The 15,915-nt window shown below is 36.9% G+C and overlaps 2 protein-coding genes across 3 annotated transcripts in view; both read left to right on the top strand.

Moving 5' to 3' along the window:
- Positions 1-185: 185 nt before the first annotated feature.
- On the top strand, positions 186-9,298 carry LOC133523606 (uncharacterized). Of its 2 annotated transcripts, none has more exons than XM_061859280.1 (8): positions 186-340; positions 438-526; positions 1,451-2,900; positions 3,027-3,255; positions 3,339-3,497; positions 5,896-6,231; positions 6,406-6,558; positions 6,917-9,298. In XM_061859280.1, exons 2-8 carry the CDS (start codon positions 492-494, stop codon positions 7,051-7,053), a joined length of 2,499 nt encoding a protein of 832 aa, XP_061715264.1. In that variant the 5' UTR covers positions 186-340; positions 438-491; the 3' UTR covers positions 7,054-9,298. The 2 variants fall into 2 exon arrangements, with proteins under 2 accessions (XP_061715264.1, XP_061715263.1); XM_061859279.1 differs by having other exon boundaries at positions 1,445-2,900.
- A 1,655-nt stretch (positions 9,299-10,953) lies between these two features.
- Positions 10,954-15,915, top strand: part of LOC133523611 (3-phosphoinositide-dependent protein kinase 1) — a 125,574-nt gene continuing 120,612 nt past the window's right edge. Inside the window, exons 1-2 of the mRNA XM_061859291.1 lie at positions 10,954-11,177; positions 13,124-13,208. The gene's annotated coding sequence lies outside the window, so the exon portion shown is untranslated. The remainder of the gene's footprint in view (positions 11,178-13,123; positions 13,209-15,915) is intronic.

Below are 15,915 nucleotides of genomic sequence, written 5' to 3'. Positions count from 1 at the left end.
TGGGTTGCCGGTCTAAAATAAGTGTCACGATCAATAAACTATAAACGAAGACAAATATAATCAATTTTATTGCGCAGTTACCTGCTACCTATCTCGTTCTGTTTAGATGTGATAAAAAGTGATGGAAAGCTAATACTGCGCAGTACTTGAAGACTAGAACCTCCCAGTATTCTAGTTTCATTTTTGTTTCTGGTAATACGCCTCTTGGCGAATATTGGCATAGCAACCCATTTTAAGGCGTTTCCGGCAGCCATTATCGAGTTGTTCTTCGCCGGGTCTGAGTGAGGGTCAGCGTGGATGAAAAACTTAAATAATTATCAAATTCTCTCCTAATCGAGAGGTAAATAAAATTTTGTTGTTCATATTTATGTTTTTATTTTTATCGGTGTCATTAAGTTTCCTATAATCCTAACGTTTTCTTCACTCCATTGTTCTAGATACCTACTCGACCGTAGAACTCCACGTAATTACGATCTTCACTAAGTAGCAGAATGCAGTACAACGGCTTCAGTAATCAACATCCTATGTAAGTTTTAATTTTCCATTGCAAAATAAGTGTAAAATTACTTTGGCATACGTAGGTAGGTATACAACATTGGTTCGGGTGTCGATTGATCTTCACAGATTCTCTTCAAAGCGGCCATTTTGTGCAATGCACTGCGTGCTTGGTACTCAGCTGTTACAGTGTCGAAACGCCCGCCCGTCTATCTTTATGAATTATGAATCTGTTATCGATATGGTAATGATTAATAATACTATTATTGGTCCCTTTTATTTATCAAGGGAAATATAGAAGTACCTTTCATTTATTCCATTACCACATACTTTCACTACACTACATAAATTGGGGCATTAGGTAGTCAAATTTTAGTAAGCCCATTATGTTCAACAAACTACAGTGCAAACGGTTATAAAGTACAATCCTGATCTGTATGTTTACACAATGTTACTTAACTTCTTTGCGTTTTTAAATATCAAAATGATGGGAGTAGTGATGAAAAGTAGATAGTTTTTTTTTATGATTTATTTTTATTACTGTGTAGTGTAGTAAAATGATATGGAAGATTGATAGAGAGAGATGACTACGCTACGGAGCGTTGATGACTTGCACGTAAGCTAAGCACCCAGGAATGACCAAAACTATTTGGAGGAGATGCAAATTGGTTTAATGTGTAAGGGTTTGATTACTAAATGCGAGATAGCTAAAGATTCATGTCACTCTGGGTTTATTAGATGGATTCAGCCACAATCCAATAGCTCTTGTTATTTTTTTTTTTTACTATTTGGGGCTGAATTGTGTCTCTATAGTTACTTCCTACCTCCGTATTTGAAATACAATTTGTATCTGGAAAAACCTAAGAATGTGCTGTTTTCAGCCCTTTGCTTGAAATCATCACATATAACTTGGGCCTGATGTGGTTAAACATATGTACAATTGTTTTAGTTTCAGGCCCCGTCCAGACCGGAATGAACAATTCGGCAAAATACCGTTTTTCGGCGGTCTTCATGATTTTGGAGGGCCCAAAAACTTTGGTCCTAGAAACAACAACATTGGCAATAAAAATAATTTTCGCCCAAGAAACGACTTCAATGGAATGAGGCCAGATTTTAATCAGAAAAGTGAGAATGGAATTCAAACTGATTTTGGTGGCCCAAAAGAGTACCGCCCAAGGAACAACTATAACAATCAACCTCAAAAAAAAGATTATGAGGACAAAGGCCCTGGAGGAAATATGCAATTTTATAACGGTAAACCTGACTTTGGTGGACCAAAACAACAGGGTGGCTTCCAACACAAAAATAACTATGGACCCAAGAACTTCAATAACCAAAACGGTCACATGAATCAACAAAACTTTGCACAGAAGAAAACTTTTAACAATCCGAACATGGGTCAGCAGCCTAATGAGTTTAATGGCCGCAAAATGCAAAGCATGAAGGCTAAACACCCAGGAGATAGTTTGGTGAAGCCCATGTGGGATATGGCTAATCTTGAGCCAATTCAAAAGGATTTTTACAAGCCACATGCTGATGTTGATTCCCGATCTGAGGAGGATGTGAAGATGTTCCGTGCTACAAAAGAAATAATTGTAAGTGGTAACAATGTGCCACGCCCTAACCAAGTATTTGATGAAGGAAATTTCCCTGATCACATAATGAATACTATCAAAGAACAAGGTTGGGTTGAACCCACTGGAATTCAAGCTCAAGGCTGGCCTATTGCTCTTTCTGGCCGTGACATGGTCGGTATTGCCTCCACTGGGTCTGGTAAGACTTTGGCCTACATGCTTCCTGCTGCTGTTCATATTGTGCATCAACAGCGCATCCAAAGGGGAGACGGCCCAATTGCTCTCATTTTAGCCCCAACGAGAGAGCTAGCACAGCAGATTCAGTCTGTGGCACAGGCTTACAGTGCCCGTGGCCTTATCAGAAATACTTGCCTCTTTGGTGGCTCTCCTAAAGGGCCTCAGGCTAGAGATCTAGAAAGGGGTGTTGAAATTGTTATTGCCACGCCTGGAAGATTAATTGATTTCCTTGAGCGTGGTACCACAAACTTGCGCCGTTGCACATACCTGGTCTTGGATGAAGCTGACAGAATGTTGGACATGGGCTTTGAGCCTCAAATTCGCAAGATTATCGAGCAAATTCGCCCAGATCGTCAGGTTTTGATGTGGTCAGCTACATGGCCAAAAGAAATTCAGACTTTGGCTGAAGATTTCTTAAATGACTATATCAAAGTGAATATTGGGTCATTGAATCTCTCTGCCAACAATAACATCAAACAAATAATTGAGATTTGTGAGGAACATGAAAAAGAACACAAACTTACCAACCTCTTGAAAGAAATTTCATCTGAGAGAGACAACAAAGTTATTGTTTTTGTTGAAACAAAGAAAAAGGTAATTAAATGTTTATATTAGACTTATCATTCACACACAACACTGAATTTAGTATTTTACTCTTTTTCAAAGATAGATACTACAGGAGCTACTGATGTTATTATCCATACTATTGTTATATTCTAGGTGGATGACATTGCGCGTGCTGTTCGCCGTAACGGCCACAAGGCCCTCGCTATTCACGGAGACAAATCGCAGCCGGAACGCGACGCCGTCCTCACGGAGTTCAGAAACGGCGCCACTACCATTCTTATTGCTACTGATGTGGCAGCTCGAGGTTTAGATGTCGAAGATGTAAAATTCGTTGTCAATTTTGACTATCCTAATTCATCCGAGGATTACATTCACAGAATTGGTATGTTTAATGAAGTAACGGTTTCTTTGTTTTTTATATTATTTTTCGAAATAAGGTAAAAACCTAAAGTGATTCTCTTTCAGGGCGTACTGGCAGATGTCAGCAGTCTGGCACTGCTTACACCTACTTCACCAGTGGAGACTCGCGCCAGGCTCGCGCTTTAGTTGCAGTGTTGCTGGAAACTGGGCAGACGCCGCCTGCTAAACTGAGCGACATGGCACGAAACAATAATGGTAGCTCTGGTAAGTGATTTTTAGGTAATCTTTTCTGTAGCTGATTATACTCTATTAACATTTAACTCCGTTTAACTTACGCACCGAGGGTTCCCTACAAACTATCACTTATCTCTGTAACAATACTCTCTAGCTCTACTCGTGTAACAATAAACACGAAAGCATTTTGACCAAAAGTATTCTAAGCATAACTGGCGCCATCTATCGGTAAATTGCCTAAGTAATTTACGCGACCTGTGTATATGTTGTTTTTAGGGTTCCATACCAAAAAGGTACAAAAGGAAACCTTATGGTGCGACTCTTCCATCCGTCCGTTTGTCTGTCTGTCACATCCCTAAATATCTTGAGAACCACTTAAGTTATCGATTTGAAATTTGGAATGAAGAGGGGGCAAAATTCCAAAGTCTAATGACTACGTCAAGGTTGGGGGGGGCTTAAGAGCTCAAATTGTACATTCCAAAACATTTTTTTCTTGTTTTTTCATAGAGAAAAAAAATGATTTATGAAGGAAAATGACAATCCATAATTTATAATATTAATTAATTAGAATTAAAATAAATAACATTTATTAACATACAATTATATAAATTAAATACTATTAGACTTTAAACAAATAAATATTAATAAATAATAACTAACATTACATCAAATTAAATTTACTGTTAAAACTGATATGCAGGGAGGGTCCTCAAAAGGCCACTGCCCCATCTATTTGTCACTTTGGCCAGGAGGCCGTGGCGGCTGTCACGCACCCTGCTAAGCATCGTTACTGCAATAATCTTTATCTACATAAAATATACGAACGAAAGTTGAATAAACTATATATTAAAATGAAGTAAACAAAATCAGGAATTACATATGACAATATCGTTCAAAATGGCCTCCTCTGGTCTTAAATACACCATTAGGACTTTATTACACTAATTGCATTAAGGCTTGTGTTGAGGGTACTTAGACAACGATATATATAATATATAAATATTTATAAATACTTAAATACATAGAAAACACCCATGACTCAGGAACAAATATCCATGCTCATCACACGAATACATGCCCTTACCAGGATTTGAACCCGGCACCATCAGCTTCGTAGGCAGGGTCACTACCCACTAGGCCAGACTGGTCGTCTAAACACAGGCCCACAAAGGACGAAGCCAGTCATCAATAGCGGCACGCACGATTGTCATGTCTAATTCCGTCACTGTCTTTACTATGGCCCGCTTGAGGGAGTCAAGATTTGGGTGGGCTTTCTCCTCTATAACCTGCCATATGGCATAATCCAGGGGGTTAAGGTCCGGGCTGGAGGACGGCCAGTCTTCGTGGGCAATAAAGTCAATTTTGTTCCTTCGAAACCAGGCTTGAGTTGTTTTTGCCTTATGTGCCGATAGCTTAGTTTGCCGATAGATATCGATGTACACAATTATACTTGGTATAGGTACTTCAGTTTAAAAGTCTTTCACCTTCATAGTTACATAAGATATTTCAAAGTTTGTACGGAATCCTTAGTGCGTGAGTAAAACCAACTCGCACTTGACTGGATTTATTTTGATATTTTGTGATTATTCTTTATTTAGTGAACCGAATTCAAGAATTTTTCTTTTAATTGAAAGAAGGCGTTGTTAATGTAATCTCGTAGAAATTTCAAGTATAACAAACATTAAACACCCGCAAACGAGGTTAATAGCAAATAAAATTAGTAAATACTTTTTTTTATTAAAATAAAGTTATCAAGATAGAGATGTGATTTATATTTTTCCTGCAATATACAGAAAGATGAGCCTAATGATGTTGCTAATTATTTATTATCACCAATAATGATGATTATTTTTCAGATTAAAAGTAGAAAAAAACATTTTTGCATACAATTTGGTAACCCTACTCAATGTGACTTCTTGTCGCTTTCCATACAGCGCATGTCCAAAGTCATAGGTGACCATAATTTTTTAGTATAGATTAATTTTACTTTGAAAAGTAAGAAAAATGTAACTAAATACTAACATATGATTTATAATGTGGATCATTTACAGAGCCAGAAAAAGTGGTTCTGGATCACGACCCAGAAATCATGCTGTATATGACAACTTAAGTACAATACTAATAAAAAAAAATTTTCGTTTGTTAGATAGGGGTGGCAAATGAATGAATTTGAGTTCTTTCTAATGATACCCCACTTGATCTAGTAAAACTAGACTTTCAAGTTTTGCCCCCCTTTTTATGCGCTGCGCTGTTCATAATTATTCTAAATTTCAAATTGATAGCTCAAGTAGTTCTCGAGATATTTGGCAATGTGACAGACAGATGGATATGGTCAGAGTCTCACCATAAGGGTTCCTTTTCTACCTTTTTAAAGATGATACTGACACTGTGTACACAATTTGTATTTACATACTACTTATTTCTATAGGACGCAACCGTTGGCAACAACGCAAAGATAACAACAGCGGTTCAAGTTCGCCGCGCCAGCAGAGCAATCAGTGGAACAATAAGATGGCTAACAATGTTTCTAATGAAGACACACAGAATATGTATCAAAACCGCAACATGAACCAACAACCACCACGATTTAACAACCAAAACCAAGGCAATAATCAGGCTTACAGACAGAATAATTTCCAGAAGCAGGTGCCTTTCCCAAGCCCTAATATGTTCGAGTCTATGGGCAACTATCAAGGCGGATATAATAATGGCTACCAAAATGGATACAACAATCAGAATGGATATGGACAGCGCACATACAACAGTAAGTTCTACTTTTTCAAGCATTAACAAGTTCAAATGTATAAAATCAAATGTTTATACTTGTGAATCATGAACTAGATCTAATAAAAAATACAATGCTAAAGGTACTTTTTCCATTTTGCACCTAGTTTATTTTAAGATTCCTTGTAAAACATATAATTTTATATTATTTTAGATCAGCGCAATGGAGGACAACAGTACCGTAATAATAACGCAAATGGTAACAAACCAAATGGCTCATCTGGATCTTCCTATGGATCTCCTCCACCACACTTTGCTACTCCTCCACATTACCCACAGATGCATCCTCATCCTCAGGATATGCTGGGTAAGTTGTAACAAAGTTAATTGAGAGCATATTGTTGTCAGGCACAGACTGAACTCAAACTTCGAGTAATTATTTCTGGACAAGAACAGATAACTCAAGAAAAAATATTCATGATAACCCTTACCCCGGGATTCGAACCCGGGACCTCCGGCGTTTTAGTTGGTCACTAGCAACTGAGCTAGGAGGCAGTTTGCCAACAGTTAATCTATCATTCCGCATCTCTATTTTGGATTTACATGATCCAATAACAGAATAGAGATTCAGGAGCTCTCACTGTAACCCATGTTAACAATATCGGTATATGTATGGAATGGACACATGGACAGACAGTATAAAGATGAGGGATCTGTTGTCGCAGGCGGCAAGTTCTACGGCGGCGGCGTGGGCGTGGGCGGCGGCGGGCCGTGCGGCTACCAGGCGGCCGTGGGCGGCGGCGTGCCCTACGCGCACCTGCCGCCCGGCCCGCTGCTGTACGCGGCGCCCGTGCAGCAGTAAGATCACCGTCCCAAGCCCGATTTGTCGGTACTGTCGCCGGTTATATAGTAAGAACTTCGATTTGGGTTGTACCTCGACTCGAAACATCTTTCGTTCGTTGCGATGTCAAATTTTCGATATTTCCCGTTCTGACCGTATTTTTGAGAGTCGAGACTTTTTGTTAGGTCACTTTTAGTTCATTTTTTTAGTATTTCTTGCAGATCTGAATGAAGCTTACAAAATATGCTGAATAGTATTTAGAAGACGTTTGATTATACTATTTTAAAAGGTGATTGACAATGTCAAACGAGATACATTTTTGTGAATTCTCTTTCAGATCATTATACGAATATAATGTGTGTTATGTAATAAGATGTAAGGTGTAACGTAACAAAACTTGTCGTTTTCACCTGTAGATTTATCGTAGCCCTTTCAAAGCTCGACTGGGTTGGAAAGGGTTACTAACTGTATTTAGACTAGTTGGTGTGGGTACCCTATTGTGTAATCCCGGGTGCCTTTTCGTTTTCTTTTATAATGTCTGTATGATGTACGAAATGCACGAAACATATAGAAGATGAAAGGTTAGAAGATGTATGGAGTTTAGGGGAAAAGTATTCTCTTGAATGTTTTATATAAATTATTTTATTGTTAATTATTGATCTTATCCTGAGGAAAAGTGGGACTTAGTAACGCGTTTAATCACTAAATCTGTATTGCCAGATAAAATTGTGAATATTTTTCTTATGTATTATAAAGTGATGTCAATGACATTTCAAGTCACTGATTTCAAAGTTATTTTTTTATTGAAGACTTCTTGAATAATACTTAACCACTGAATAGCTTCTCGAAAATATTAAAGTATGTAAATATAACATGCATTTACCTTAGGAAGAGATAGCTGATGATGATTATTTGTTTTTCGAGTTTATTTATGGGTATAACGGGCTGGTTATAGTATAATCGGCACAAAATACTAAAGTTTTTAAAAGTAAAAGTATCGTGTAGGCAGCCGTTACTGTCCAAAGATTTTGGAATAATCTGTGATATTTCATTACTGTAACCTGTCTGCGTTGGTCAATTGTTAATACAAGACAAAAATATATTTTTTGACTATTTGAACGAATTACAAGACACGTTTGCAAGTCGTTCACAGATATTTAATGATATAATATAAGTTTTCAGTTTTACCGTTAGGGACGTAAACGGTATCTTCATACGCACTATACGTATATAGCAACCATAGGGGGTGAACAACGTGTTCGTAGGTCTTGCGTGTTGGTAGGTTAAGTTGCCGAGCACTCTCTCGTGCCGGTACTGATATGGATTATCAACAAGGTCCAATTATAGTAGCTTTCAATACTTGCTTGAAGTTGAAAGAATTAAAACGCGAGGACTTTGTGTACATTTTAAGAGAAAGACTGTGCGAAAAATTTGTCTATAAGATGAATTTTCCAGTGCTAGCTAGCCTGTCTTTGGAATCGCGATTACGAAGTAGTTAATTGCGTGCGTATTACGGCAAGCGTGTGTGTCGAGTATGGTCGCGGATCGCAGGTAGCTCCTGTATTATTATGTACAAAGTACTGCACCCACCTCTACTAAACAACTGTGATGTTAATATGTAAGTAGCGTAAGTAGTTACGTCCAAGAGAAGGGATGACATCATATCTGACATTTAATATCGGAGCGTGCATTCAGCACGTTTTGATTACGTTTTCTCTAAACAAGACAAACAAGACTGATTATTTCTTATTGATAAATATTTTATACAAGTTCACTTTGGATGAATCAAGATGTCTGTATTTATAATTGGTAGTATTCTTCTCTCACGCTGTGTGTTTCCGGACAGCTGTTATCACTATGTTCGTCTTTCTAAAAGCGGTCACCAAGATACTAAAATGTTCAAAAATTTGTTTAGAAAACATTAGTTTATTGTTTCCTTTGTGATGAAAAATGTTGTTGACAAATTATGTGGCAGCGGCAGTTTAAACACGTAATTCTTGAGAGTTAATTATTATTTGTTGTTAATAAGCAAAATTTTATTTATTATACCAACCGAGGTTTGTGAAAAATATACATAGATTTTTAAGTATGTGGCAATGCAGATCCTCATGAATATCGATGCCTATTACTGCGAAAGTAATAGCTAGTATTTATTAAAAAACAAAACTGTCCCAAAGGGAAGTCTTCTGAATGTTTCTGAGAAGTGCATTTCTTCTATGTAATACAGTATTAAATTCCGATTAATAAATGAATGTATAATTATTAATGTGATTTTTATCTTTTATGCCTCATATAGATTCCTGTACCCCTAGTGTAATTTTAGTCGATAGCGAAACGTGGCGTACGCGTTTGCGTTAAGTCTCATTTTGTATGGGTTTTTGAACAGCGCGCCAAGCGGGACGTTTTGGAAAGTCAAAAATCTCATACAAAATGACACTTAACGCAAACGCGTACGTCACGTTTCGCTGTCGAAAATATTTACACTAGGGGTACTGTACCCCTACCTCTCGTTCCAAGTATTTCCTAAGGCCGCTTGTAGGTATACGTTCGTTGTGGACTGTCCGTGTTAGGCATGTGTTATGCCACATGTCTTGTTTTCTTTGGTGAAGCTGTCAGTAGTCACATCAAAAAACTGGATGTAGTCTTCTAACACGGTCCGTTGTTGGTGAAACAAGGCCGAGCGTATACAAGCGGCCTAACAGGCCATAAATAAATAAATATTATAGGGACATTCTTACACAAATTGACTTCCCACGGTAAGCCCCATGTTCAGTTACTTGTGTAACAAGAGAGGAAAGTTGGTTGAGTCCCGAGTAAGCGAAAGATTCCATAATTGGTATTCTAAGTGAGAATCTTGAGCGTAGCGAAGAAAAAAAATTGTCTCATCGTAATCTGGTTTATTTGTGCAGATTCTAGGCGGAGAAACCTCACAACCGAGGATTCGGGAGAATCCTTACTGAAAATTAAAACTGTAAGGGGCAAGTACATAAGTATCTACAAACAAGTAGGTCGCTTTTACGTTCGCTATTATCATTATCACGTGTCGCTTTTGACGCTTTAATTGAACCTACGAGCAAAACGTTTGAAAACTAACCACACTACTGTTAAGGCCCAGTAAGTTCGTAATCTTCTCTCACTGAGCGTAAGCATGAGCGATATGGATACTCTTGCCCGGATATCATGTTTTTGAATTTAATTTTGATCTACGTAAAAATTAAAAAAGTAATCGATAAGATTCTTCAAACAAGATATTGCCTATTTTTAGAAGCAAATTTCATATTAAAGGTTTGGTGCAAAAAAAAATACAAATTGAATGTGCATTTCTATCAAAAACTCAGGATTGGAATCGATAGTGCCCCGGTAAACTCCTCAAGATTGCTAATTAAAGATGTGATCATTTCAAATACTTCGCACTCTGAACAGTCTGAAACTACACGGCACCTTAAATACCAATATCTGTGTTCAAAAGTTATAACAGAGTTTAGCCCTGCACTGTAGGAAGCGCCCTCTAGTTGTAAGACTAGATTACTTTCGTGTGAAGACCGTACGTAGCTGAAATTTGATTTCAATAAACCCGTAGGACAGGATCTTAGCAAAACTCCTGTGTAAGAATCTACGTCAGTAACTGCTAAATAAACATTATTTTGAATAAGTAATGCCTTTTCCATCGGATGGGAATAGAAAGACAACATTTAACAATATATAATAATAATTTTCATGGTACCTATTTTCAGAATAATGTAGATACCTATAACATGAACATGCTTTAGTTCAAAAGCATAGAGGCTATATTTATAAAATAAGGTTTGACAGCTGTCTTTATAATATCATTACGTGCCGAGAGATGGCGTACGCAACCCAGTTCGGCTCGTACTAGTTTTCGTGGCTGCTCTGTTTCTGTCTGTCAAAAGTCTGGATTTAATGAATGTCTGATTGATAAAATGATAACAATTTTATTGTTTTTAGGGATATTTGTTAAAGAATGACTGTGAATTAGTGTGGTGAATTGAGAACTTTAACTACGAGCAAGTGTTTTTATTTTGACACTGTTGGATTAAAATTTAAAGCAATTCTTTCGCGTTAGTGACAAATTTGATAACCCCGATGTAATTACGAGGTTATATATAATGGCTGAAATTAAACTGGTATGTTATATTTTAAGTAATAGGTATAACACGGTTTAATTACCTTTTTCCACTACATTTTTGGTAAAATGATAATGCCACATAACCAAACTTTCCTTCCTAACCCAGTAGCGAGACTAGGCGGCCTTGAATCTAATCTTGTGAAGTCCAATGTCGTTAAAATATCAATAATTTTGTCAGGATGTCTGTAAGTACGTATTATTTGTAATATTCTATTTTCCGTCATGGTGTAATCTAGCAAATCTCGTTACTGATCTCATTTTAATGACCCATATATAGACGTTCAGTTTTATCAGTAATTCAGTTTAGGTAAATAGGTATGTAAACCTACCTAGCAATATTAATAAATATGGTACCAAGTGGGTACCAATGACGGACGACGACGTGATATCACAAATAAGTACGAGATTTTTCTATATTCAAATTTTAGTCAATAGATGGCACTAGCTAGAGCGAATAGTGGTGCGACCTACTTATTAGTTAAGTTTCATCAATTTCATCATCAATAAGCCTTTATTGCCTTTGTTGGTGACTGCACTTTTCTTTTCACATGGAACAGGAACTCCTTGGGCAGAATTGTTGCAAAAGTGTCCAGCTGCCAGCTATAAATAATAGTTCCAAATCTCTCCAGAGTAGAGCTAGAGTAGCTAAGAACCTAGGCGTTATTGACGGAGTGAAGTGCGCTGTCTATGATTAGATTTTTTTCTCAAGTATTCTAGGTATTGTAGCGCCACCTATTTATGGTTTTTTGTCGGACACTTTTTGGTATATGGAGATTTTGTTCCTTGCCTCTACCTTCCATACATACAACGAATATTCATCGAGACAATTATAACCCCAAACACAATTAGTTTGCATCGTTTCCTCGTTTTATCACAAGCATTCTCCATCATCAAATCAGGTCCATATCATATTGCATTGTGATCCGATTCGATTCGAGTACTTTTGCAAAATCTCAGCTCAATCGGAAATTGAAATGGGTCAAGTTTAGCTTCCAAGATTTGAGCCACACTAACTAAATAACATTAGGTTAGGTTAGAACTGCGACCCTCACAGAACCTAAATCGTGCCAGAAAGGTGGGTTAGGTTAGGTTAGAACTGCGACCCTCGCAGAACCGAAATCCTGCCAAAAAGGTGGGTTAGGTTAGGTTAGAACTGCGACCCTCGCAGAACCGAAATCCTGCCAGAAAGGTGGGCGATATTATGCTAGTCCTCGTTTTGGGGTTACTGGGGTTATAAAATAATAACATTACATTGCTTATCAAAAACATCGATAAATCCATTAATATGTATTTTGGCGATAAACACATACTTAAAGATTCACACTTCTCGATCACACTGGAAAATAATTTATGCATATAAGTAGTTATACAAAGTAAGTTTATGATTATTTAGTTTATATAAAACATCGTTATGAGTCATGATGAAGAGTTGGAAATGACAATATTAAAAACAATTTTCGGCCAACATACCGTTATGAGTAATGTTGTTAGTAGTAAAAATAAATGGATATCAATAATTATAAGCAAAAAAAATTATGACAAATGATCATTCTGATCACAAATCGTTATTATGAACAATAATATGACAACTAATTTTATGTGAGCCAATATGGACCCGAAAATGCTCCGTAGAGGCAAAAAGACAACGTGTCGCTGAATGGGTTAAGCTTACACCTTTAATTAGTCGATATCCTTAAATTGGGTCCAGAGTATTTGTCCCTCCCTATCTCTCAACTGCTATTGCATTATCTCTTGACGACTAATCTGAGCATAGTATTGTAGTTGAATATTTTGTATTCATCATTGAAAACACAAGTCTAAGGAAAAACATCATGTTTGTTTAAAACTGGCTCAGCGTATAGGAAACTCCCACTTGTTATTTAGCTGAAGTGGTATGTTATTTTTTCAGTCATAAGTATTAAAATGAGTTTTCGGTTTCCTCAGGACGCCTTCAAACATTGGCAGATGGCCCATAAGGGCGGCGACTAGGCTGCTCGTGCACGTAACGAGGTCTTGATTGCGGAACAAGGTAAAAAGCATAGACACACATCTTTATAGACGTCGCATGTAATGCAATCTCGTCAAAGGCTAGTAGATACTAGCTGTAAGACTGATAACTTCCATACAACGCTGTATGCGTCATCACTGTTGTAAGTGGTGCTAGTAACTATTGTTGCATTTCAGCTTTGTTGCTTGTTATTTATAACTAATGTTTAAAAATAGATGGTAGGATCAACTAGATGTACTATACGCGTGCGCCCATAAGGGTCAAACCATACGCAATGCGCCAAATTAAAAAACGTTTTATTTTAGCATTCCTGACAACATACTTAAAACAACCTACGTAGTTTGATCGGATTATTTGTTGGCCACCATAAGCCATACTAAAATTTACGGTGGGGAATAAAAAAAATGAAACTGTGACAAGGACAAACAATCATAGCGCTTTCTCAGCTACTCCTGCTGAAATTTCCATAAGAGCATCTCGTTCGGTTATTTGCCGGCTCTACGGTCATCTGCCGGCTCTAGCATTTCATCTATAGAGATGAAATCTCGAAATGGTACCTATGGTACTTATTTTACCTTTACAAAGCTGAAATGCAACAATAGTTACTATCAAAACAAGGTCCAATTAATTATCTTCAATTAATTAATTAATTATCTTTAAATCTGATTGATATTGGATTTTCCCGACCGACCGCTATCTTAGGTACAATAATACAATGAAAATATATACTCTGGCACAACGACCTTGTCAGTAGGAAAAGCCGCAAATTTAAAAATGTAGGTAAGCGCGAAAAGTTGAATTCCCAGTTTAAAAAAAAAAAACGCGCTTTTTTCTACTGGCAAGTTGGGTGTGTTACATGATCGCTTCTCCATACAACCGTAGTCCCCAGTTCTGGATATCAACATTATAGAATAGAATTGAATATTATTTATTCAGGCAACATATCAATTATTACAAAGAAGAAAATACATTAACAACAACAAGAAATAAAAAATAAAAAGTGGAAGTCGAAGAATACAAAACAGACAGATAATTGTCAACGGCGCTGGTTTTCTGTGGAGTGTGGAGCCAGCGAGGTATGCGGAACGGCATACTGCGCGACTTGTGTGACATAATAATAAATAATCATATTATTGAAAATATTTTTACGCAATTTAACGTGTCTATGCGCCTTCTTTTGATTTTTTCGATTTTTTAATTATTATAATTTATAAGAGTTACAAAGCTTTAAATATTATTTGTATGGAGTTCGTTTTTCGCTCCTAACTATTAATCTTATACCTTTAAACGAGCAATTCTTGTATATATATATATATATATATGTATATATATTTCTGTGATCTCGGAAACGGCTCTAACGATTTCGCTGAAATTTGGTATATGGGGGTATACAATCTATCTAGATTAGTCTTATGTTTGGGAAAATGCGTGTTTTCGAGTTTTCATGCGTTTTTCTTTCGACGCAGAATATGGTCGCTAATTTCGTGTTGCTGGCCACTGTCCGTCTGGTCCAGCGGGTTAAGACGCGGACTGCTAAACGAGTGTTACGGGTTCGAATCTCGCCCGGTGACTAACTTTTTTTTTTATATGTTCAAGTTTATATATAATTTTTTTTTTTTTTTTTTTAGACTAGTTTAATTTAGTAAAAAAATGTAGTTAAGATTATCACCTATACACCACCATATTACAATAAATAGTTATAACCGAGCAAAGCTCGGTCGCCCAGGTACTATTTAATAATTCGAAAAAAGTGAAACGAAGGAAGCTAAGCCGTTTAAAATATTTTTACATAATTTTCAATCGTGGCTGAATGCCGAATAGGTCTGTGCCTTCGATGCCTCACCTGCCAAAAAATTACAAAATGGCGGACGATTGTTTGATATGTCACCGTATTTAAGAATGATTTCGCTTTAAATGTAGTTTTTTCTTCGCAAGTGTGATGAAAAACATTGTGTGTAACTCCGGGGGTAAGAATATTGCAAACTCGGGTCTTTAATTCCCTCCAGCCTCCGGCTGTCGAGAATTACCGCCCTCGTTGCGCAATGTATAACTGTAATGTTATACTATGTCCATATTGTCAATATTCAGGGAGGAAAATGGGGACTACGTTTGTATAGACAAGTGGTCGTCCACTATGGTCTTAAAAAATTGAAGTAAGTATAAAACATTTTTGTTTTGTGTTAATGCAATTTCATGCCAGCAACGGCGGTAAGGTAAACCCAATTTTAGGTGAGAATCATTTTCATACGCAGAAGCTAAAATGCAAGAATAAATTGACGATGACGAGGCATGCGAGGTATGAACTTTATTTAATTTACTACTCTCTATGATTAAACAAGCTTGCTCATTCTTAAATGACGATGACGTAGCTATTGTATTGACATCACAAGGAAGTATTAATCATTAGTTTGGCAGTGGTTAACCACTATTGGAAAAATAAAAAATAAATTGGTAGTATTTGTACCTAATGAGAAAAACTTCCTAAACATACTAGCTTCTGCATGCGACTTCGTCTGCGACGTCTGCGTAGAATTAGTATTTCTGTATCCCAATCCCCTTTTTACTCCTGATGATCTGATTTCCGTGATAAAAATGATCCTTTGCTGTCCTTTCCCGGGTCTCCATACAAAATTTTATATAAATTGGTTCAAAGTTTCAGCGTGAAGAAGTAACAGACACACAGCATTTATAATATTTGTAGGGGTTTGGGTGTTTTCTATGTATTTAA

The sequence above is a fragment of the Cydia pomonella genome, chromosome 12 (genome assembly GCF_033807575.1).
Source record: "Cydia pomonella isolate Wapato2018A chromosome 12, ilCydPomo1, whole genome shotgun sequence".
Taxonomy (NCBI): domain Eukaryota; kingdom Metazoa; phylum Arthropoda; class Insecta; order Lepidoptera; family Tortricidae; genus Cydia; species Cydia pomonella.
The sequence above is the reverse complement of the archived record's forward strand: the minus strand, read 5'-3'. Positions and strand labels throughout refer to the sequence as shown.